The sequence below is a fragment of the Mauremys mutica genome, chromosome 12 (genome assembly GCF_020497125.1).
Source record: "Mauremys mutica isolate MM-2020 ecotype Southern chromosome 12, ASM2049712v1, whole genome shotgun sequence".
In the NCBI taxonomy this organism is placed as follows: domain Eukaryota; kingdom Metazoa; phylum Chordata; order Testudines; family Geoemydidae; genus Mauremys; species Mauremys mutica.
In genome coordinates this window covers 9,505,114-9,528,587 of record NC_059083.1, presented here as the reverse complement: position 1 = coordinate 9,528,587, position 23,474 = coordinate 9,505,114, and the positions used below count along the sequence as shown (strand labels likewise).

The 23,474-nt window shown below is 54.1% G+C and overlaps 1 protein-coding gene across 1 annotated transcript; it reads left to right on the top strand.

Annotated features, from left to right (window-relative positions):
• The first annotated feature begins 4,020 nt into the window (after positions 1 to 4,020).
• On the top strand, positions 4,021 to 22,318 carry LOC123345615 (C-type lectin domain family 2 member D-like). Its single transcript, XM_044982602.1, has 7 exons — positions 4,021 to 4,514; positions 5,155 to 5,555; positions 11,008 to 11,226; positions 17,187 to 17,303; positions 20,485 to 20,666; positions 21,357 to 21,460; positions 21,677 to 22,318. The coding sequence occupies exons 3-7, from the start codon at positions 11,061 to 11,063 to the stop codon at positions 21,825 to 21,827; spliced, it is 720 nt and encodes a 239-aa protein (XP_044838537.1). The 5' UTR covers positions 4,021 to 4,514; positions 5,155 to 5,555; positions 11,008 to 11,060; the 3' UTR covers positions 21,828 to 22,318.
• Positions 22,319 to 23,474: the final 1,156 nt, after the last annotated feature.

The window sequence follows — 23,474 nt, the reverse complement described above, 5'->3', positions numbered from 1 at the left end:
CACCCCCCCACGAGCCGCACAGTGAGCCCACACGGCCGGCATGTTGTGCAGGCCTGCGCTAGGCGAACTAGGCGGCCGCCTACGGCGCCAAAATTTGGGGGTGCCAATAAGGGGTGCCCCGAATTTCTTTTTACACCATTACTGAAAAACGAATGAATAAAGAAAAGAGAAACGTCCTTGAACTTGCATTTTAACTTGTCAATCTTCTCTCGTACGTTACAGCTCTAGCTTATGCCAGCTCTGCATTGCAGGCAGGGGCTGCAGGCACCAGATGACCAAGCACGTGCTTGGGGCGGCACCTTGGTGCAGGGCTGCGCAGGGTTTTGGGGTTTTTTTGGGTTCCTGCAGAGCAGCGCTGGAGGGGGCCGGGCTGGGGGGGGGGGGGCTTCGGCCGGGGCGGTTCATGGGGCGCTCGGAGGGGGCGGGGGCTTGGTGCGAGGCGCTGTGGGGGGCGGAGGCCGGGCGGGGCACACCGCTCTGAGGGGGCGGGGCTTTGGGCGGTGAGGCGCATACTTGGCGGGGCGGGGCTCTTCTGTTTTGCTTTGGGTGGCAAAAAAAAGTTAGCGCCTCCGTTACGGAGGGTATAAAAAGGCCGGTGCAGGGACGCGGCGCTGCCCTGCCGGAGCCTCTGCTCCTAGCCGCTCCCGGGGCATTTCGCTGTGGCGGTTGCTCACCTGCTCCGCTGAGCGGGGCTGCAGCACCGGGACCCTCTCCCCGAGCCGGGCAGCTCCCGGCGGGGCAGCCCGTCCCCTCGCTGCTCCCTCTGCCCGCCAGCCGGGTTCGCTCCCAGCCCGCTCCCCGCGGGGCTCCGGCTCCGGGGGACACGAGCCTGGGCGAGCTGCGAGCCGGGCTCCGGCTGCCCGCGGAGCGATCGGGGGCTGGGGGTCTGCGCCAGCTGGTGAGGCGGGGCTGGTGTTGTGCACGGACCGGGGAGGGGGGCGAGCAGGGAGCTGGGTGGGTGCATCGATCACACTGGGGAACCGGGGTCTATTGGGAGGGGGCCGTGCGCTGATCGGGTGGGGGAGGGGTCGGGCGGGGGGGTAGTGGGGAGGGGGCTGATCGGGTGGGGGGGGTCTATTGGGGTGGGGGCAAAACAAGCGGTTAAACTGCAGGAGCTGAAGTTTCATCCTGAGACAAGAACTCCGCTGCCCGGGGAACAAATCACAGAGCGGATGGTTTTGGGGTGGGAGGGAAAATGATATTTCTCTGTACTGAGAAAAGCGTCCCTGTTGTTGCCTTACTATCCGGGGCAGACTCTGTTTCTTTGCCTTTGAACTGATGGGCAAAAGTGTCCTAATGCCCCCTGTGAATTGCGTCCCAACAGCCAGGGGTGGCTCCAGGTACCAGCGCTTGGGGCGTCAAGAGGGGGGGCTCTGCCAGTCGCTGCCAGGGCAGCAGGCAGGCTGGCTTGCCTGCGGAGGGTCCGCTGGTCCCTTGGCTTCGCTGGACCTCCTGCAGGTACACCTGTGTGAGGTTGGCAGCCTGCCTGCCCTGCTTGGGGTGGCAAAATAACTAGAGCCACCCCTGGCTGTGGGTCAGGAGGGAGGGATTATGGCAACACCCTGTCTCTGGGGAGGAACACAAGAGCTTTGGAAATGCTCCATCTGATCTTGGATGGGGCCAGCCAGCCCCCCCAGCAACCCCATGGAAAGGGGACCCTTTCAGCCCTGCTGCTCCAAGCCCTTCACTGGTGGCTCCCACTCCTTGGCTGTCTATGGGGCCAAGTCTCCCCTCTCAATCCCTCCACCCTACCTCAGCTTTTCTCATCTGCACCCCAGATCCCCTGCCCCAGGGGTCTCTCGAGGGCTGAGTCCTTCACTTTTAACCAGCTACATCTCTGCCTCTCTGGGTGTGTGGGGGGTGGAATTTCTCCCTTCTCCCAGCACCCTGTTGAGCCCAGTAACTGGTGTTTGGCTGAGGCACGTCTCCACTCTATTTGCAAGGGGAGCTGAGCTCTTTTGACACCCTGGCCCCTGTAATGGGTGCTGGGCCGGTCTGAAAATCCAGGCTGTGGTGCAGGGTGGAGAAACCAGCCTGGAAATCACCCAGCAGCGACCCCAAACTCCCTGTCCCAAGGGTTTGCATTGGGAGGAAACTGCTAAGCAAGAAATTCCCTCCCCGCTGCACATCCCCGTCCCCGGGCCAGCGAGGAGGAAGGACCATGACCCAGTTCTTGGGAAAACTGCAGCAGGGAAGCCAGGGGCAGCGGGAGAAATCCCCAGGGAGCTGCGGACCGAGCAGGCTGCAGGAGCTGAGGCGGGGACCAGGGTGAGTGAGGCAGTTTTGGCTCAAGGGGGGGAGGGGCTCCAGTCTTGACTACAACCCGCTCCTGCCTGACACATTGTTTCCAGCTGTGGTTGTGAACAGACGCTCCATAGCCCCAGGCCAGGTGAGAGGGGACGGGACGAGGGATCCGAGCTTCTCCCGGCTCCGGGCTGGGCGGGACTGTATTTGTTTGGGGGGGGACCAGGCTGGGGCAGGTGGATATTTTGTGGGGGCTGTAACCAGGCTGGGGGGGTTTGTTTTCGGGAGGCGAATGGGGGGGGGCAGGTCCGATCTTTTGGGGTGATGGGGGGGCACAGCGAGCTATGTAGAAACGGAGCATGCGCAGTGTGGCTCCTGTTGATTTCCCAGCCAAGCCAGTAGGTCAGGGGCTCTCAAACTGTGGGTCGGGACCCCTCAAGGGGTCGTGAGATTATTACAGGGGGGGGGTCATGAGCTGTCAGCCCCCACCGCAAAGCCTGCTTTGCCTCCAGCATTTAGAATGGGGTTAAATATATAAAAGTGTTTTGAATTGATCAGGGGGCTCATGCTCTGAGGTTTGCTGTGTGAAGGGGAGTCACCAGTACAAAAGTTTAAGAGCCGCTGCAGTAGGTGGTGCCTTGGTTCTTTGCTAGCCCTGCCCTGTGGCTGTGGCCTGGTGGGAGTGAAGGCGAGACCCCTCCCCCCAGTGCCTGCTGAGCTGGGTGGGAAATGACAGGGCTCCGCACGTTCTGATCTCTACAGTTCTCATCCCCTCTTGTGTTTAAAGAACAGGAGAACTTGTTGCACCTTAGAGACTAACAAATTTATTTGAGCATAAGCTTTCGTGGGCTCCAGCCCACTTCATCGGATGCATGTAGTGGAAAATACAGTAGGAAGAGAGAGATACAGAGAACATGAAACAATGGGAGTTACCATACACACTCTAAGGAGAATAGGAGTACTTGTGGCACCTTAGAGACTAACAAATTTATTTGAGCCAGGGGGAGCTATTATCAGCAGGAGAGAAAAAGAACAGTTTATAGTAAAAATAAAAATGGCCCATTGCCAGCAATGGGTAAGGAACTGGGGGGGGGGGGGGGTTTGAGGGTGGGAAATAAGCATGGGGAGATAGTTGTACTTTGTGTAATGGCCCATCCACTCCCAGTCTTTATTCAAGCCTAGTTTGATGGTGTCCAATTTGCAAATTAATTCCAATTCAGCCGTCTCTTGTTGGAGTCTGCTTTTTGAAGGGTTTTTTTGGTTGTAATATTGTGACTTTTAGGTCTGTAATGGAGTGGCCAGGGAGATTGAAGTGTTCTTCTACTGGTTTTTTGATGTTCTAATTCTTGATGTCTGATTTGTGTGCAGGCCAGTCCTTGCTTACAGACAACCCCCAAACCTGAATCAAATACTCACCAGCAACCACACAACAAAAACACTAACCCAGGAACCAATCCCTGCAACAATCCCCGTTGCCAACTCTGTCCACATATCTATTCAGGGGACACCATCTTAGGACCTAATCACATCAGCCACACTATCAGAGGCTTGTTCACCTGCACATCTACCAATGTGATTTATGCCATCACTGCCCCTCTGCCGTGTACATTGGCCAAACCAGACAGTCTCTAATGTAAAAGAATAACTGGACACTGTTAGTATTAATAAGAGCAATGGAAAGGTTCAGCCTACCAATCTGTGCTTCTCCAAACTATTAGTAATTTGGGGGATAAAATTACTTCATGATCAACACCTTAAAACAGCCCTTTCATTGCATCCAAAAACACCCCAGAACTCCTTCCAATGGATTACTTAATTTGATCCTCAGGAGATGGGTCTATCACAGGAGTGGGTGGGTGAGGTTCTGTGGCCTGCAAGGGGCAGGAGGTCAGACTAGATGATCATGATGGTCCCTACTGGCCTTAAAGTCTGAGCTTTGCTTAACAACTTTCTGTTACTTCCTTTGCAGGAACGTTCCTGGGGCCTATGGACAGACTCTCACTGAGCACTGACTGATCAGATAAGTATTGTCCAGTCGCTCTCCTCTGCTCAAACTCTGTTCCCAGTCTTGGTTCTCTGTAGGTACCATGGATTCTTTAGAGGATCTTTCTGCTCTCTCCCCTCAGGTTCTGCTCAGAGACCAGCTCATCATTCGTCCCAGTAAATGACAGTCAGTTTCACTACTGGGGAGGATTAGGCTGCCCATCATCTGCTGGGACATCTGATAGCTTAGGAAGGGGTCAGGAATCACAGAAACAGACGGGAATCAGGTGAGTGGCTTCCCTTCGGAATGACCCCAGGGATTCAGGCCTGGCTGCTCTGGTGAAGGTTACAAACCAGTTCGCTCTGTAGCTCCCCTGTTCTCCTGAGTTTGTAGATTTCCCAGAGCTGGGAGGGAGCAAGGCCTAGATCTTCAATGGTATTTAGGTGTTTAACCCAAAATCTGGAGGGCTGTTTCAGTTTGATCCCAGCAGTGAGCCTGCCTAGTAGATGGAGAGGGCCCCCCCCCGAGCTGGAAGGAGGTTCTCTGGCTGTGGGCTCCTCTCTCCATGAGTAGCTGTGAGCACGAGGTGAAGCTACAGCTGGTCATAGGGTTCAGGTGTTCTCAGCCTAGGAGGGTTGTGAACGGCTGTCAAACAGCTGCTTTGGTACCTCCCTACTTGAGAGTGGGGTCCCAGCTAGACAGCAGGTCTCAAGGGCTGGGGTCCCTGGTATGGAAAAAGGTTATAAACCTGTCATGGTGATAACCCTGCGTCTGTCCAAGTAATGAGAGAGCAGGAGCGAGTCTGTTTGTGAGTGGGATTGATCAGGGCCACATTATCGACTCGGACTAGACCCCTGGCTCCTGGAGTCACGTGATTACCTCAGACTGTTGTTGTTGGTTTTTTGTTTCCTTTTTTCATCTCAAAGGGGTGTTAACCCCAAAACCTGCTGTTGGGGAGGCCCCCCCATCAAGACCACTCCAGTAAAGGACTCTGCATGTGGCAGGAGGGGACGAGTGCACCATCTCCTTGCCCTCTTCATTCCCCTGCATCATGGGAAGAAAGTGGTGCACAGACCCTGGAGTGGGAATTATGGACTTTTGTGAACCCTGCAAGCAAGGGGAGATGCTGGGAAGAGGACTGTGGTCCAGGAAAGGCGAAGGGCTTGTGTTGTTTTGTTTGGATTCTCACTCCTCCCAGAAGAGGGAGGACACTTGTTGCCATGGTGACTGTGGAGAGCTACACGGAATTTATTACCCAACTGCTGAGGGGAAACTGAGGCATGGCCAGAGTTCAACTGAGGAACAGGCTCCCCGGATGCCAGGCCAGGTAAGGGCCTCTTCCGGAACCCATTCACTGAGAACTGGTGGCTGTGTGGATTATTTTGATGCAGAGTTTTATGCTGCTTTGCAAGGTGGTGGCATCAAACTGTGATTTCATATGTGGTTGTTCAGGTTATTGTACCCACCATCCCCATGGGATCTGTGTGCTAGCTAAGTTGTGTGACTAGCACCTGTCTGTGCTGCCCATCCTCCGCAGTATCTGAGCATCCTCTGTGTAAACCAGTGTTTTCCTTTGTCTCTGTTTCCCTCCCCAGAAGGAGAACTGCCTGTCTCACTTTACTGTTCTGTACTGACACTCTTCACTGTGGTGTCTATGCACCTCCCATGTAAAATCAATAGTTAGACTCTTAGTGGTCTTCATGGAGTCTCCTGCACTCTTCCCTTTTGAGGTAAAACTCTGCGTGGGGTACGTTTTGGCTTTTTTTGAACTGGTTGGCTGGCTTGTTTCAGAGTTTTTTTGTTCTGGGGGGGGGGTGTCAGTGTTGAGTGTTGTCATTGTTACAGGGCTTCCCCTCTGCTTGTTGGGGAATCTCTGGCTGGGCACTACTGCGCCTGGACCTTCCTCAGTCTCTGCTAGTGAATTGACACCTTTAGTTTCTTTGGCTTTAGTTGAAACTTAGCAGCCTGGTACAGGGAGACTCCGTGCTCCTTGTGCTGAGTTTGCTGCTGAACGTAAGAATGGCCAAACTGGGTCAGACCAACGGTCCACACAGCCCTGTATCCTGTCTTCAGACTGTGGCTGTTGCTAGATGCTTCAGAGGGAATGAACAGAACAGGGCAATTATTGAATGACCTGTCCAGTCCCAGCATCCGGCAGTCAGAGGCTTAGGGACACCCAGCATGGGGCTGTGCCCCTGACCATCTTGGCTGATGGCCATCGATAGATACGTTCATGGAGGATGGGTCCAACTCTTTTCTGAACCCAGTTATAGTCTTGGCCTTCACAATATCCCCTGGCAATGAGTTCCACAGGTTGACTATGTGTTGTGTGAAGCAGTTCCATGGGTTTGTTTTTAACCTGCTGCCTGTAGCGTCATTGTGTGACCCCTGGTTCTTGTATTATGCAAAGGGGTAAATAATATGTTTTCTCTAACATTCAGGATTTTATAGACCTCTGTCATATTTCTCCCCCCCCCCGAGTTGTCTCTTCCCCCCCCCCCCAAACTGAACAATCCTAGTCTTCTTAATCTCTCCTCGTATGGAAGCTGTTCCAGACCCCAGTCATTTTTGTCACCCTTCTCTGTACCATTTCCAATTCTAAAATATCACTTTTGAGATGGAGCTGCCAGAATTGCATGCAGTATGGAAAGTGTGGGGGAGCCCTGGATTTGTATAGTGGCATTATGATAAGAAGACAGAAAATCTCTCTCCTGTTCTTAAGTCTGTTAGCTGTTTTTGACAGCCGCTGCACAGCATAGCTAGTTCTTTGAAAACATCTGCTTAGTGCAGGGGTATCAAACTCAAATGACCACGAGGGCCACATGAGGACTAGTGCATTGAACCAAGGGCTGCATCACTAACCCCCCCACTTGCTGCCTCTGGCCCCATCCCCACTCCACCCCTTCCATTAGGCACCGTACCTGTTCCACGTCTTCCCACCCCAATGCTGCCCCCAGGGGGTGCAGAAAGAGTGCAGGGTGTGGCAGGGGCTCAGGGCAGGGCATTGGTGGGTGGGATGCAAGAGGGTGAGGGGTGCGGCAGCTGGCTCAGGACAGGGAGTGCAGGAGGGGTGTGGGATGTCACAGGGGGTTCAGGACAGGTGGTCAGGGTGTGGGATGTGTCAGGGGGCTCAGGGCAGGGGTTGGGGTGCAGGATGCGAGCTCCAGCCCAGCGCCGCTTACCTAACGCAGTCTACCCTGGCCCCCCAGCTGCTCCACTCCAGGAAGCAGCTGGAACCCTGTCTCTGCAGGTGCAGCCGTGTATTTGAGACCCCTGGTTTAGTGACTCCAAGATCTTTCCTGAGCGGTAACAGCTCATTTACTCCCCCCGTCATTAGCTCTGTGCAGCTGGGATTGTTTTCCAACCTGCCTCCTTTCCCCAGCGTGCACAGACAGCGGGCTGGGGGCGGGAAGGCGGGTTCTGCACCCCGCAGTGCGGGCCCCGGCTTGTCCCTGGGTCAGGTTCTCCCTGGTAGGGAGGAGACCGGGACGTCCTTCCTAGGCGCGGGGTCCCCGCTACTAGCGCCGATTGGCTCGGCTCTGACTTGGAGACAATCAGAAATGGGACGAGAGGCTCTGGCCTCGCTTTGGGGTGGGTCACTTCCTTGGGCGCTGCGCACGCAGGCGGTTGTTGTTCTGCGCAGGGCTTTGGGTCTGCCCGGTCGGATCTCAGGTGAGCGCCGGGCCGGGCAGCGCGTGTCTCCGAGCCGGGTCAGGGACGCGCTGAGTCAGCTCCAGGGACGCAGCTACCCCCAGGCACCCCCACTCCCTCCCCGCTGAACCTTGGGCTCCGTCCGCTGCCTATTCCCAGAACCCGCGTTGGGGGGACGCGGCGCAGCCGGCCGGAGAGAGCGGGGCTGGGGCCGCAGGAGCTGGTTTCCCCGGGGTTGGGGGGAGCAGGGCCCAGCTGGAGGCTGAAGGGGGGGCAGTGGCTTTGCTCCCCCACATCATGGCGGCGGTGGGAGGGGCAGAGGCAGAGAAAAGCGGAATCCGGCGCCGCGTGGGGCGGCGGAACTTCCGGAGCGATGGCGGCCCTTGGTGCGGGAGGGGAAGCGCCCCGAGCTCCCCGCGGAGGAACACGGGCCCGGCCCAGTGACCCCTGCGGCGGCCGCGGGGAGCTCAGCCCGGGACTGGGGGGAGAAGCAGGTGAGCGTGGGGCAGGACATGCAGCTGTAGCCCTGGGTATGTGTAACCAGGAGCCCAAACCCTCCCCCCACCCCGCCTGGTCCCAGAGCTGTCAGTGTGGGGAGGGGGGGGGTCTGCCCCCCCAACCCACGCAGAGTCCCCCCACACCTAGCCCCCAGAGCTGTCAGTGCATGGGGATGGGCTGATGTCCCTCCAAGCCCTACACTGGGATAATCAATAGGTGAACCACAGGCCAATCCGGACCACCAGAAACTTTTGAATGGACTGTGAAATCTTTTTATTTACTTATTATCATTACAGTTGGTGTTTTGTGGGGTTTTTTTTTTTTTTTTTTTTTTTGTATTATTTTCTCTAGCGTCTGGATCTTTATTACACCTTGACCAGGAACTGTGGACCTTGACAAAAAATGACAGACCACCCCTGCCCTAGTCAGAGCTCCCCCGCCCCACTTCCCGAGTTGTCAGTGCAGGGGGGAAGGGAAACCCCCCAGCCCCAGGCAGATTCCCCCCCCCACCCCTCAGAGCTGTCAGTGTTTGGGTGGGAGGGATGAAGGCAAATTGACTTAAATTAACCAGATTTTATATTTCCACCGTTAATCATGATTTAAAGCAGCAAGCAGGTACCTCGACTTAAACTGACAGTTTTCATCTAATTTGCCATTTTTACTTTTTAGTTACTTTTCCTAAAGGGAGGCTGATTCTCAAACTGATAACCATTAAAACCTGTAGATCTACATCTAAATAAAGCTTTTACAGTAAATTTAGTATTTTTTCTTAACCAGGAGGATACACTATATCTAGACACATTAATTGCTTAAATAATATAGCTACATGTACAAATATTCAGATTTTCAACTTTTTAATTTTTGGGAATTTTTTTGGTTTTGGTCAAGCTTTATTTGGATGGGACTCAGATTTCAATTAAACTTAAATTCAGCATTTTTTAAAAATAAAAATACCTTAAATATGCTGGATACGTTAGGGGGAAAAGGGTTATCAAAACATGTTTTGCATTTAAAACTGACTACTTAAAGTCATGTATCCTGGCCATGAGCAGGGATCATAGCTGCTATGACACTATAAATAAATAAATAAAGGTAATAAATACCTGTAGTTAGTGAATTGAAGTGATTGCTTTTAGTCACCATGGGTGGGATCAGCAAAGTACTTAGATGCCTAAATCCCAGTTTTGGCTCCGCTGCAATCCACAAAACTTCTGATAGGCCCCTAAACTCACTTGGCACTTAAGTTTATGAGACTAAAAGTTCTCTAGGTGTCTGTTTTAGCCTTTGAGGATGCGCATTGTTGCCTCATGTGACTCATCTGGACGTCCCAGGTGGTAACCTAACCACTGGACTAGAAGTTATAATGTGGCATCTCCTCTTTCTCTGGCATTTGTAGTCAATAGCTTCCCTGTGGTCTGGATTTAGGTACCTATCTCTAAGAGGGGCAGAGGTTAGGACACACCCCACTGGTCAGCATCTCCCATTGGTTGGCTTAAGTGGCTCCCCAGCTAACGTGTTGGCTCCCCATTCATTTGATAGGAGCCTGTGGGCCTAAATCAGCTTTGTGGATCACTATGGTGTTTCTTGGATTTTCTAGCCACCTACAAGCTAGGAGCTGTGGTGCAATGCCTGAGTCCTGTGTGGCTCCCGCTCCATGCTCGTTAAAACTTTCGAGCAGTGGTTCTCAACTCATGTACCATTGTGGGCCGCATCCAATACTACCTGTATGGCTCTGAGGATGTCACATGGGCCGCAGCCATGTGCTGATTGGCCTGCAGGTTGAGAACCACGGCTCTAAAGCTCCCCTTCTCACACCTAGTTTTCATTCATAGATGGGAAGAGCAAAACAAGCTTTGCTGCTTTTTCAACTCCCGATCGGTTTCTTAACTTTGAATAAACTGAAATGAAGAGAATGGTCTCTCTGTACCTGCGCAAGAGGCTACTGCTGTCCAAAGCTGCTTTAACAAACTGTCACCGGTGCTTAGCCAGTGACTGGCACCACTTCAGTGGCCTGACTTTCTTCAAGACTTCACCAGCAAATATGTTCTGCTGGAATATTATTCCTTTAATTTAAGCTATTTTAATGGATTATAGTAAATTTAGGCCTTAACATACTGTTATTTCAAGTTTAATTTTAAATTGGTTTCTTTTAAAACCATATTTATTTAAATAAAAAAATCAAAATTTAAACCACTGATTTTTATCCAACTTGGGGGATGGGGGCACTGTGTCCCTTAGAGTCCTTCCAAGGTGCTGTGTCTGTGCCCCTCCCAAAGCTGCATCTCAAACTCGCCCCCTCCAGCTTCCCAGAGTTGCCAGTGCAGGGGGAGGCACTACGCACGGCTCTGCATTGTGTACCAGGGCACACCAGACATAAAAGGCGTGTGCACATCCCTGCCTGCACCCCACACCCTGTGTCCGTGTGTCCCTCTCCTGCCCAACTCCCAATTGAGGAGAGAGAGGAAATGGGGAATCTTCAACAAGGGACCTGATGACACAGGAGTGGGTTGGTTACTGCACTGTTCTGGGCTTTCGTTACTCTGGGCTTTTGTTCTGATGAATGGAGGATGGGACACCACAAACAAACCCACTGACCCTTATGCTGTCCTGAATGACATTTCACATTCTAGGTCACCTGGGAGAGGAGCCAAAGCCAGGGACACTGCACTGACTGGAACTGACTATGCCATGGCTACATAGAGCCATCTCTTTCAGCTGGCTCCGAGTTGATCAGAGTCCAGCACCCACCGCTGCCTCCCTGAGAGGAGAGATGGGGGAGGAAGAGGAAGCAGATCCCCCTGGACAGCCTGTTAACAATGCCAAAGACTTGAAGAGCGGAGGAAAACCAGGTAACTGGAGCTTCCCTGCCTAGGAACAGGCTGGAGGGAGGAGATGCCTTTCAGGGGTGTGTGTAGCTGTCTTTCCCCCCTCTTTCCTCCCACCTCTTGCCCCATGCAGCAGGGGCTGTATTGCTCCAATGGACTCAGCTTGTGCTGCACGAGCTCTCTTGTATGGCAGTTGCACATATTGTTTTTAGGACTGCACATGTTCTATCCCATTGAAAACATTTGGCTCATGTCTCCCTGGATCACTCCTGTCACTGCTCTTTCCTTTTGGTTGTTTGTCCTTCCAGTGTGTGAGTTGAGGTGTTTGCACTCATAACCGACGCAGAGCCCTGTCTCCGTGCATGGCCAGGAGTGAGTGTAGCTGCCTGTGGCCACAGCACATTCATTTGTGTTTTGCCACTGAATTTATCATGCCCCCAGATGTGTCTCTGGGTGCTAGGGAAGAGGATTTGCTAAGACTGAATTCTAGTAGGGGTTCCCTGGATTTACACTCCCTGGGATACAGGCGCTCTTCAAAGTTCCTGCCAACCTTTTGCTTATTAATTATGGCAACTCTGGATATTTCATGTTAACCATATAAATGCTCAATCCCTTTTAAGTTTCCTAAATTCTTTTTATCAATTTCCTGTGACAGTGAGTTCCGCAGTCTAATTATACATTGGCTGGAAAAAATAGTTCCTTTCCCAACCCTTTAATCTAATTGAATATCCCTGTCACATGGTCTGCAGAGGTTTTCACTCTATGCCTGGGCCCTGTGTTGGCTTTCTTTGGTGCTTCACCTAGCTGCAGGGACCAGGTCACCCACTCCCAGCCAGCCACCATAGCCACCCATTCGACAGTCCCCAGGGATGCATCTGGGTCATCTGTGGGGCCCATCTTGCAGAGCCCCACCCCGGCATCCTCCAGTGCCAGATTCACCATCTTTTGGAGGATCTGTTGGGTCGCTGACTGTTCCCTGATAAACTCCTGGAGTATCTGCTGTTGGTCTGCCTGCCATATCATCGGGGCCTGTCGTTCTGACTGTTGGGACTGTTGCCTTCTTGCACCGTGGTCACCAGCCACTTTAGGGTCTCCTCCATGCTGGCAGCCACTATTGATGATGGCTAGGGGGATCCTGGACGAGCCCCCAGTGTCACAGGGTCTACACAAGTTTCCACTCTCTCATGCCTGGGCCCTGTGTTGGCTGGTTAAAATAGAGTCCCCACATCACCTTCGGTGCTTCACCCTTGTGTCTTTATTTACAGTGCAACAGTGTTATCTCCCCTTCCCCCCCAACAGCTATCCCCAGTCAGACCCTCCCAGGGTCTCCTGGCCCGTAAGGCTCCTTTCTTTTGGTGAGGCGACAGAGATGTAACCCTCCCAGGCCAGCCTCCTGCCTGAGCTTTCCTCAGGGCTTTTAGAGCCCTCCTCAGCCCAGCTGTCGCTACTTAACTCAACTCATAGCAGTGAGCCAGCCCTCATCTAGGCCTGCAGCTGGGCTCTCTGCTGACTGCCTGGCCTCCCTACCAGACATTAGGGCTTTAGCCAGCATTTTAGCAGGGCACTCAAGGGATTTACCCCTGCCCTGCCATGATCCTCTTGTGACGTTACTGACATAACCTGTGACCATATAGATCATTGTTGCAACCACTGTTACATATTTGCAGCCAATATTGTACAAAGGGTGTCATGTCAGGCGTCTATAGAAAGCATGATCATAACCAGCAAATCATAACCCATCTGTGTGTGTGAATTTTTGTAGTTGAAATTATAAATATTGGCTACATACTTGTATATCAAGGTGTTTTGATTCTAAGAAGCCTCAGGATTTGGCTACACTTGCAGGTTACAGCACTGGGAGTTAAAGCTGTCTTCGTACAGCAGTGTAGGGAAAGTGCTGCAGTGTGGTCACATTTGCAGCGGTGTTGGGAGTGGTGCATTATGGGCAGCTATCCCACAGAGCACCTCTTCCCATTCTGGTGCCATGGGTTGTGGGAAGGGGGCAGAGGGTGTGGGTCATTCTGCTTACTGTCCCAATGCCCCGTGATGCATCGCTTCACATCCCAACAATCCCTGTTTTTCTGTCCACGTTTGGCGCCATCTTGCATCTTTCAACGGTTTCTATGCAGCGCAATTTCTGTGGGAAATGGAGACCGAGCTGCTGAGGAATATGCTGACGAGTCTCGCCAGCACATCACGTTTGGCAGTTGAGCTATTCCTTAAGATCCAAAGTGATGAGGAGTCCGATGATGATAGCGAGTCGCGTGACGCATACGACACGAAATTGCTTGTGGCATTCACAGACATGCTCAGCACCATGGAACGCCGCTTTTGGGCTCAAGAAACAAGCCCTGACTGGTGGGATCACATGGTCATGGAAGTCTGGGATGACGAGCAGTGGCTGCAGAACTTCCGGATGAGAAAAGCCACTTTCATGGGACTGTGTGAGGAGCTCGTCCCCACCCTACGGCGCAAGGACATGAGATCGAGAGCTGCCCTGACGGTGGAAAAGCGGGTGGCTATTGCAATCTGGAAGCTGGTAACCCCAGACAGCTACCGATCGGTCGGGAACCAGTTTGGAGTGGGAAAGTCGACCATTGGAATCATGTTGATGCAAGTTTGCAGGGCCATTAATCGCATCCTGCTAAGAAGAACCGTGACTCTGGGAAATGTGCAGGACATTGTGGATGGCTTTGCACAAATGGGTTTGCCTAACTGTGGAGGGGCAATAGATGGGACGCATATTCCTATTCTGGCACCACCCCACCTAGCATCCAAGTACGTTCATCGGAAGGGGTATTTCTCCATGGTTCTCCAGGCGCTTGTGGATCACCGTGGGCATTTCAGTGACATTAACACCGGCTGGCCCGGAAAGGTGCATGATGCACGCATCTTTCGAAACACTCGCCTGTTCAGGAAGCTGCAGGCCGGGACTTTTTTCCCAGACCGGAAGATCACAGCAGGGGACGTCGAAATGCCCATTGTGATCCTTGGAGACCCTGCTTACCTGTTACTGCCTTGGCTCATGAAACCGTACACAGGGAGCCTTGACAGCAGCAAGGACCGGTTCAACTACAGGCTTAGCTGATGCCGAATGACTGTGGAGTGTGCTTTTGGCCATTTAAAGGGGTGCTGGCAATCTCTGTATGGGAAGCTGGACTTGGGGGAAAGCAGCATCCCCGCGGTTATATCCGCGTGCTGTACCCTCCATAATATTTGTGAAGGGAAGGGTGAAAGATTCAGTCAGGCATGGACCTCCAAGGTTCAACACCTGGAGGCTGAATTTGCACACCCAGAGAGCAGGGCTACTGGCTGAAACTTTTGAAGAGATTACTGAGGCCAATTACCGCGACGTGATAGACCACATCAATGCGCTGTTCCGTATCTAGGCATGCATGCATGCAGCCCTAACCCTTCCTCCTCTCCCGAAAAATTTCCATCCTGAAAATAAAAGCCGCTTACTGGGAACCCGCTCCTCTGTTTGTCCTCCACCAAGTACTGGCTGCTGCGACTGGCTACCTTCCTCCTGGCTTGAGAAGAGCTCCTGGCTGTATGCCTCCTGGGACTCCGGGGTGTCTCCCCCTACCCCAGTGCCCTCACTCTCACTTTCCTCCTCCTCCCCCTGCTCTGAAGTGTCCATCGTGGTCCTCGGAGTAGAGGTGGAGTCACCCCCAAGTATCGCGTCCAGCTCTTTGTAAAAACGGCAGGTCGTGGGGGAAGCGCCAGAGCAAGGTTTCCCTTGCGGGCTTTGCAGTAGGCACTCCGCAGCTCCTTCACTTTAACCCTGCACTGCAGCGTGTCCCGGTCATGGCCCCTTTCCAGCATGGCCCTTGATACCTGCCCATAGGTATCGTAATTCTACGGCTGGAGCACAGCTGGGACTGCACAGCTTCCTCCCCACAAACACTGAGGTCCAGCAACTCACCATTGCTCTATGCTGGGGCTCGTTTGGCGCGTGGAGGCATGGTCACCTGGAAAGATTCACTGATTGCACTCCACACCTGGCTGAGCAAACAGGAAGGGGATTTTTAAAATTCCCAGGGCATTTAAAGGGCAGGTCACCTGAGGCTAGGGCAGTAGAGCTCGAACTGATGAGCAGAGTGGCTGAACAGGCGTTCTGGGATACTTCCAAATACCTCTGGAGGCCAATAACAGCGCTTTTGGTGGCCACACTGGCGGAGCAGCGCTGCATGAGCAGCGCTATATTCTTTATTCCTCTCGTCGAGGTGGAGTACAACCAGCGCTATAGCCAGGGAGATACAGCGCGCTGTATGTGCCTTGCAAGTGTGGACGGTGAGTGAGTTGCAACGCTATAAAGCCACCACCAGCGCTACAGCTCTCCAGTGTAGCCAAGGCCTCAGTAAAACATTTGGTCAGCTAATTCTTGAGAAGGGACTATTCTCAGTAAGTGCCCAATCAAGAAACACTTAAGAGACAGTGAACCTTGGGCGACGCCAATCCACATCTGAGCTTTCCTGAAAAGGTTCAAACTAGCATGTAATCGAGGGGTAGGCAACCTATGACACGTGTGCCGAAGGCGGCACGCGAGCTGATTTTCAGTGGCACTCACACTGCCCAGGTCCTGGCCACCGGTCCAGGGGGCTCTGCATTTTTATTTAATTTTAAATGAAGCTTCTTTAAACATTTTAAAAACCTTAAAAACTTGCCCATGTGACTCCAGACGCCATCTTGCTGCTGGAATTTTCCACAGTAAGAACAGAGATGTCCTCCAAGGCAGAGAGTATTAAAAGCCCTGGAAACTCCTCCATCTTGTCTTCCCTCCTGCTTCATACCTCTGGAGGGACTTTGTACAAACTGAAGCTCTGAACAAAGGACTGAATGACCCATCCCAGCTGTGGATGTACTCCAGAGACTTGATTTGAACCTGCAGTTTATTCCATCACTGATACAAGCCTGAACCAAGAACTTTGCCATTACTGTATGTAATTGATTCCATTTAACCAATTCTAGCTCTCATCTATATTTCTTTTATGAATAAACCTTTAGATTTTAGATGCTAAAGGATTGGTGACGGTGATTTGTGGGTAAGATCTGATTTGTATATTGACCTAGGTCTGGGGCTTGGTCCTTTGGGATCAGGAGAACCTTTTTTCTTTTACTGGGGTATTGGTTTTCATAACCATTTGTCCCCATAACGAGTGGCACTGGTGGTGACACTGGGAAACTGGAGTGTCTAAGGGAATTGCCTGTGTGACTTGTGGTTAGCCAGTGGGGTGAGACCAAAGTCCTCTCTGTTTGGCTGGTTTGGTTTGCCTTGGTGTGCAAAGGAACCTCAGTCTGGGGCTGTAACTGCCCTGCTCTAAGGAATTTATCCTGAATTGACACTCTCAGTTGGGTCCCACCAAAGGGCATCATTGTTACACCCCTTGCTCTTGTGTTAGGAGACAGGGAGAACAAAGGAAAAGTGATAACTACCCCTTTAAGGGACAGGCAGGAGGCTACATCTGCCTCAGATGTAATCAAGGCAGGCCCGTCCCATTAAACATACTGCTGCCAATCAAGGGAAATTAAAGAGGGATGCACCCACAGTACCACACCAGGCCACAAGGGGGCGTGCAGGGACTGCCCACACCTTTACCAACAAAAGCTTCCAGCTGCCTTCTGTCCCATCTGTTTGTTTATCCTGTCCCCTCTCAGTCACCTCCATCCATGGTGAACAATCCCAGGCTTTTCAAACTCTTGTCGTGGATTTTCCAGGCCCCTGATCATCCTCTGAATCCCTCTGAATTCTGCAGGGTCCTTTCTGGGGATTAATTGAACTAATTAACCACAGTGGTGGTTTGGGGGGTGATGTTCTCCTTCGCAGTCTGGATGGGAGTTGGAGTTAATGTTTGTGTCCAGAGCTGAGACAGAGCCATTTAAGACATCAAAATAAATATCTGGTGTGTGTCAGATCAGAGCCTGATGGCAAATAATTCTGGTCTGAGTCACCCCAGGAGCATTAACGGGTTTTTATCTTCCAGATCATCCAGCTAATTCCAGCTCCAGGAAACCTGCAGTATGGGATCGTCCAGCTGCCCTCAGAGGCATAATCGTGGTTACAATGGTCGTCATCGTCGCCCTAGTAGCAGCTTTGATAGGTAAGTTCCCAACCCCCGATGATTCAGTCTCTGGGTGTGGAGCTTTCTTCCTTTGTGGCTCACAGCTCCACCTCATCTCTCCCCGGCCTCTCTGCTTTAGCAGTCAGGTCAGACAGGAGCCTCTCTAGGCTCTTTCATGGCCCCCCACCCCTCATCGCTGTCGTACCTGAGAGTATCACAGACACTAACGGATTTCTCCGCACACCCCTGTGAGGCAGGGACGTGTCCTTGTCCTTGTTTTGTGGCAGGGGAGCCAAGGCACCGTGGCCTCATTCCACAAAGGGCATTAAAGGGCTGAAGTCCCAGTTTCAGGCACCCTGTGATCTACTAACCCCCTGCCTGGATGCCACTGAACCCTGGGGGCGCCTGAGCTCACCTGGGGACGACACTTTTGCTGTAGAAGTTCCCTCAGCGCTTCATGTTCTGCCTCTGGGCGTGTGCTGCTGCTTGGCCCTTGGCACCCAGAGGCCTGTCGTACCCGTGGGGCGGGATCTGGCAGGTGTGCTTAGGCTGCCGGCCTCTGTGAAACAGGTGGGGGACAAGGAGACCCTCCCACCCTTAACCCTGCCCCGGTGGTAGGGCCCTTCCCTGGGATATGAGACCCCAGTTCCAGTCCCCTCTGTCTGAGGGGAGACAGGATCTGACCAGGGGTCTCCCACCTCCCAGGTGAGAGTCCAGCCACTGAGCTGTGGGACAGTCTGATTGGGGGGGGTGTCTCAATATTTCCTGCTGACGTTGTTCCACTTTGATTTAATTGAATAATTAAATATTAATTGGGCCAGAGAGTTAGAATCCCTGTGATCTAGTCAGTAGGGCGCCCACCTGAGCCGTGGGACCCCCTGTTCTCCAATCCCTGCTCACCAGGAGAGGGGACTGAAGCAGGGTCTCACGTCGGGGTGAGAGCCCTGCCAGTGGGTTAAAGGTGATCAGGGAGGTCGTCTTCTCTCCCACCCTCCCCCCAGCCAGTTTCACTGGATTTAGGAGCCTGCTGCTGCACTCGCTCTCCCAAGAAGTGACGTAGGTACCTGACTCCAGGGTGGGGGGTCCCCGCTGCAGGTTGTTAGCAGGGCTGGGCCCCTCCCTGCAGCCAGGGCTGAGGGGCTGAGCTTTGAGGGGGGCGGGGCGTAGGGCACAGGCCTTGTCACCGTCTCCTATTGGCTGGCTTGGGCAGCCCCTGTCTAGTGCACTGGCTGATGTGGATTCCGTTCTTATGCCCCGCTCTCCCCCCCTTTCACTGTGTGGGGCACCCGGGCACCCAGCTCAGGCCCTGTGGGTCCCGTTGTTGTTCCAGGGGTTTCCTAGGCGACTAAAAGTTCAGTGTTGGCAAACGCCTCCGTCCCCTTGTGGATCCGGCCTCAGGGACTTGCCCTGGGTCAGGCAGGGAGTCTGGCAGAGCTTGGAACTGAATCCAGATCTCCTGAGCCCCAGTCATCCAGGGCAGCGAACACAAGACAGTCGCTTTTTTCCCGATTCCAGCCCCTCTGTTGCTCCCTTTTACACTCGGGGACTTTCTCTTCACAGCTGTTTGCATTGATGGACTGAAACGGATCCAGTGTCCGATCGTCACTGAGCAGCGTAACTTGTCTGCAGCTCAGGGCTTTGAGGTTACAGGCCTGGCCTCATCTTCCTGCCGCCCCTCCCCTGGTTGTCCCCACAGCAGGGCTGGCAGGGGCTACAGCATCGCTGGTGTGAGCTTTATTCAGCTGTGGGGGGACGTCTTCATCACTGCAGTGGTGCTGCTGAGAATTTAACCCCCGGGGTCAGGGATCTCCAAAGGGAAGGCTCCCCAGGGGCGTTAAACTTGGCCGGTTGGTGCGTACGGGATGTGCGATTACAGGCTATTTCCATTCAGTGTGAGAGTCACTCTATTGTGCGGCAAGGTGTGGGGCTGTGGGGTTATCAGTGGGGTTCTGGAGGGTTTAGCAGCTGGGCGAGGGGTCTGGGTGCTGCTCGCTGGGGTTATTAGAAGATGCTCTCACTGCCCCACATTCCCCTCAGTGTAGTCACACGTTGCAGGCTGCGTTCCAGGGGATCTGACGCTTTGATACACGAGATGGGTGAGGAGGGAAACCCGCTCAGAGAGGCTGTTGGATCTGAGGGACCCTCGTCTTCAAGGTGTCCTTGTCTGGGGCCCAGCAGGTCTGGCAGCCTCTGTGCTGCCGCCTGCTGGTGGTTTGGGGGCTCTGAACCTCTAAAATTGTGCCTCTGCCTATTGTGCCTGCTCCCATGAGATCAGTCACAGAAATGACCTGCTCAGTGTTCACCCTGCGCTGCCTCCTGGACTGAGCTGCCCAGCTCTGTAGATGTGGCTGTGGAAGGTGTGAGCACATGACACTGCTGTTAGCCCTGTACGAGAATCCATGTGCTGGGCAGCAGGAGCGTGGGACCTGCTGCGGGGGCGGGGGGAGGGAGAGTATCCGTGCAGGAACTGTGGCCCCTCCCCCACTCCTTTTCCCCCAGGGCCGGTGGAGTGTCTGGGGCTCCCCACAGCAGCCCAGGTTCCCTGGGTGGCTCTTACCACACCCTGGCTCTGGCTTCTGGCCTGGGCAGGTGGCAGGGCCTCGGAAGGGAAGAGGAGCAGGGAGTGGGGCCCCATGGTGGGGGGAGGGGAGCTAAGGCCCAGCTCAGCCCCCTGCCAGGAAGAGGCTGGTGCTGCTAGCAGGGGCTGCGCGTCATGGCAGGGGAGCTAATCCCCCCCCCCATAGCTCTTCAGCCATGAAGTGCAGCCTCTGCCGCCGCCAGCACCGTGCCTGCCCGAGGCTCTATGCCCAGGTTAACAAGTGGGCAGACCTGGCTCTCCCACGTTAAAACATGGGAGGAGGGGCATGGCCCCCCCCTTACCACCCCAGTTCCAGCGCCCCTGCCAGACACACTCCTCCCTTGCTCTCACCTTCCCCATTCCCTTGGCTGCACACTCTGTACATCCCCAGCCCGATGGGGGCTGTGGCCTGGTTGGCCTCTGGCACTGCCGCAGTGTGTGTGTCATAACAAACTCCAGCTACGCTGCTTGTCGGGTTCCTGGGCCGTGGCCTCTGGTGCAGCTGCTGCTGGCCACTCTCAGACTGGCCCGTCTCTCCCATCAGTCTGATCCCATCGGGCAGTTCTTGTTTCTGTCCCTGCTCGTTCTCCACAGAGATGAGAGAAGAGACGCTCCTCTCCCCTTGTGTGTTGTTTGTTCTAGTGGTAACATCTAAGCAGCCTCCTCCATGGCCCCCTGCTGCCTCCTGCTGCCCGGACGGCTGGATCCGGATCCAAGGGAAATGTTACTATTTTTCTAAGGCCAATAGGAACTGGACCTACAGCCAGAACTTCTGCTTGTCACACGCTGCCTCCCTGGCCGGGATTGAGAGTCCGCAGGAGCTGGTGAGAAGCCGGTTAGATGCTTTGTGCCAAGCCCAGCGATCGCTGGCACCACTGACAGGGCTGGAGTCAGGCTGGGCTCAGCCCCTGTAGGGCAGAGAGGAGCCCGGGTGCCTCCCAGGCTGGGCAGCCAGAGTCAGTGCGGTTCTGGCAGCTGAATCCTGGCTGGACCTGGGGCTCCAGCTACCTCGACCCTGCGTCTGCCAGAGCCCAGGTGGGAGACTCGTCCTGTGCAGAGCTGGGCTGGCTCAGTCAGCTCCAGACCAATGGGCTGCCTGGGGCTGGAGCAGGTGAGAACCTGCCCCCCCCACCCCAGCCCCAGGGTTCCCTCATGGGTGGGGCAGGGGAATCCAGCTGCAGGTGAGGTCTGCTTTAGGCCTCTTCCCCTCAGCTTCTCTGCCCTGGTGGCAGGGGTCAGTCTGCCCTCCCCCTGCAGCTCCCTCTCCCTCCTGGCCCTGCTGTGCTCTGAGAAGGGGCTGCTGGGCAGACAGTGACCTTGCAGCTCAATTCCTGCTACACCCAGTAAGTGCCACAGCCCCAAAAAAGAGGCCGGGGAGGGTGAAGGGTTAATACTTATCTGATCCCTTCACCCAGTAACCATGGAAGAGGCCTCTAGAAATCCCCTGCAGCCCAAGGTGGGGGAGCAGCAGAGTCAGGGCCTAACACAGCTGATGCTTTTATTGGGTTTCCAAGGATTCTCTGCTGCCATATGAAGGCAAACTGGACCACTGGATCGGCCTCTGGAGGGACAAGGGCCAGGTCTGGAAATGGGCCAACGGGACCAAGTTTGACGATCGGTGAGTCTCTTTTTCTCTGCGTTGGTCAAAGGGGATGGAAATGCCCCACTGGCTGCTTTAACGTCCCCTGCTGACGGGATTGGGGCCTGGGGCTGATTGCAGGGAGGGGGGATCCAGAGGGGCTGAGTGCCCAGCTCCCCTCCCAGACTTGAGGTGTCTCCCCTGGTCTGTGCCTGGCACACACTGACTCTAGCTCCAATTGCCTCTGGGTTACAGGTTTGAAATACAAGGAGGCGCAGACTGTGTGTGCCTGGATGAAGACCTCACTGTCACCACGTCAAGCTGCAGCACACCAAGAAAATGGATCTGCAGTAAACCTGATACCCCTGCGAAGGGAGAGGAGGGAGCAGTGGGAGGGGATTCGTGAACTCAAGGGAATTGGAGACCAGCTGTGACAAAGCCTGGTGCTAGTCCCCTCCATGCTGCAGCCTGGTTCCTTGTTTCTTAGCCTGTCTCCAGGGTTTGTCCAGTCCTAGTCATCAATTACCCTAATGCTGGGTGCCCAGACAGCAAATGTGAAAAATTGGGACGGGGGTGGAGGGTGATAGAAGCCTATATAAGGAAAGACCCAAAAATCAGGACTGTCCCTATAAAATTGGAACATCTGGTCACACTACCTAATGCTGGGATCTGTGACCCTTCTCTCAGGGAGACTGTCACAGTAACTGGATCTCTATCCCACCTCCATCAGGTCAGGACTTGTCTCCAGCCACCCCTGTCTCTGGGCAGGGACCTCATCCCGCTCCCTGACCAGGGCACTTGAAGCTGCACAGCTCCCTTCCGTACACTGCGATATCACCAGCAAGCCAGTCTGGCTAAAAGCCAGCGCCTGCCCTTTGCTTCCACTCTGAGCACAATGCCCAGCACGTTCCCACTGTTATAAGCTAGAACACGGCCCTTTCTTGGCTGTTTATTTATTCTAGGTCAAAAGCATTAAGGAGAAAATGTATAAAAATCACGAAAAGGTCCCCCACACTAAACACACCAGGAATCATCCCTCTTCCAGGGGAGAGTCTAGTAGCCAGTGACTCTTCCAGGCCCTCCCTATGGGGTTGGGGTCCCCCCTCCCCGGCTGAGAGCAGGTCCTGTCTGTTTGAATCAAAATAAAGGTCATTAATCTGTTTAAATTCAGCCTTTGAGTGTCCTAAGTTCTGTCTCCGTCTCTGGAAAACCCCCTGTGAGCCAGTGTGTGGGAACCAAACGTTCCAGGATGCGACCCCAGCCAGGGAGAGGCTGGGTCACTGCTTGCCCTGCAGCCTGGGGGGCCTCACAGTCCTGTGCAGAAGCTCCCAACCTGGGCCAAGCAGCCTGCAGGTCACGTCCTGAGTGTCCGTGCCTGGCCACAACCCTGGTCCAGCAGCCTGTCACCCGCGCCACACTGGGCCCACCAGTCTTGGTCACTACTTGTAGGGTGACCCCCACACACTAGCCAACTGAGCATCGGTTTCTGCCAAACCACCCCTTTGAACGTTCTTACAAACAACGTACCTATGCCTCATCTCTGTACAGACCTTCGTTTGATTCATTTGGGTTCTCCTGGCCAGGGTCTGGAGTCTCAAACAAATCACCAGTCCCCACACTATTAGCATAGTATACTTTAACTGGCTCCTGTACCCATCTAGGCACTGCCATCATGAGGTGTATGCATTTGCATTCTCCTTAATTGCCCGGGTTGCCTCTTCTACTGCCTGAGTTGCTTCTTCTACCTCCTTTGTTTTTTCCATCACCTGTTTGGCCAACATGCTGTCTAAGCCATTTCACTGCCTGTAGTGAGGTGGCCTGGCTCCCGGCCGCACCTGAGGGCTGAGCCAGAACAGCTGCTGCAGCAGTGGGCGGAGCCACTGCGGCCTGTCCCCACCCCCTGGAAGTCAAGGGGCGGGACAGGAAGTATAAAAGCCCAGCCCCAGGGCTCAGTTGCTGCCCGGTGGCTGGAGAGAACAGACGCTCCTGACCGAGCTCCTGCTGGACTGAGCCTTCCCCGAGCCCGGTACCCTGAGGAGCTGCTCGAGCGTCC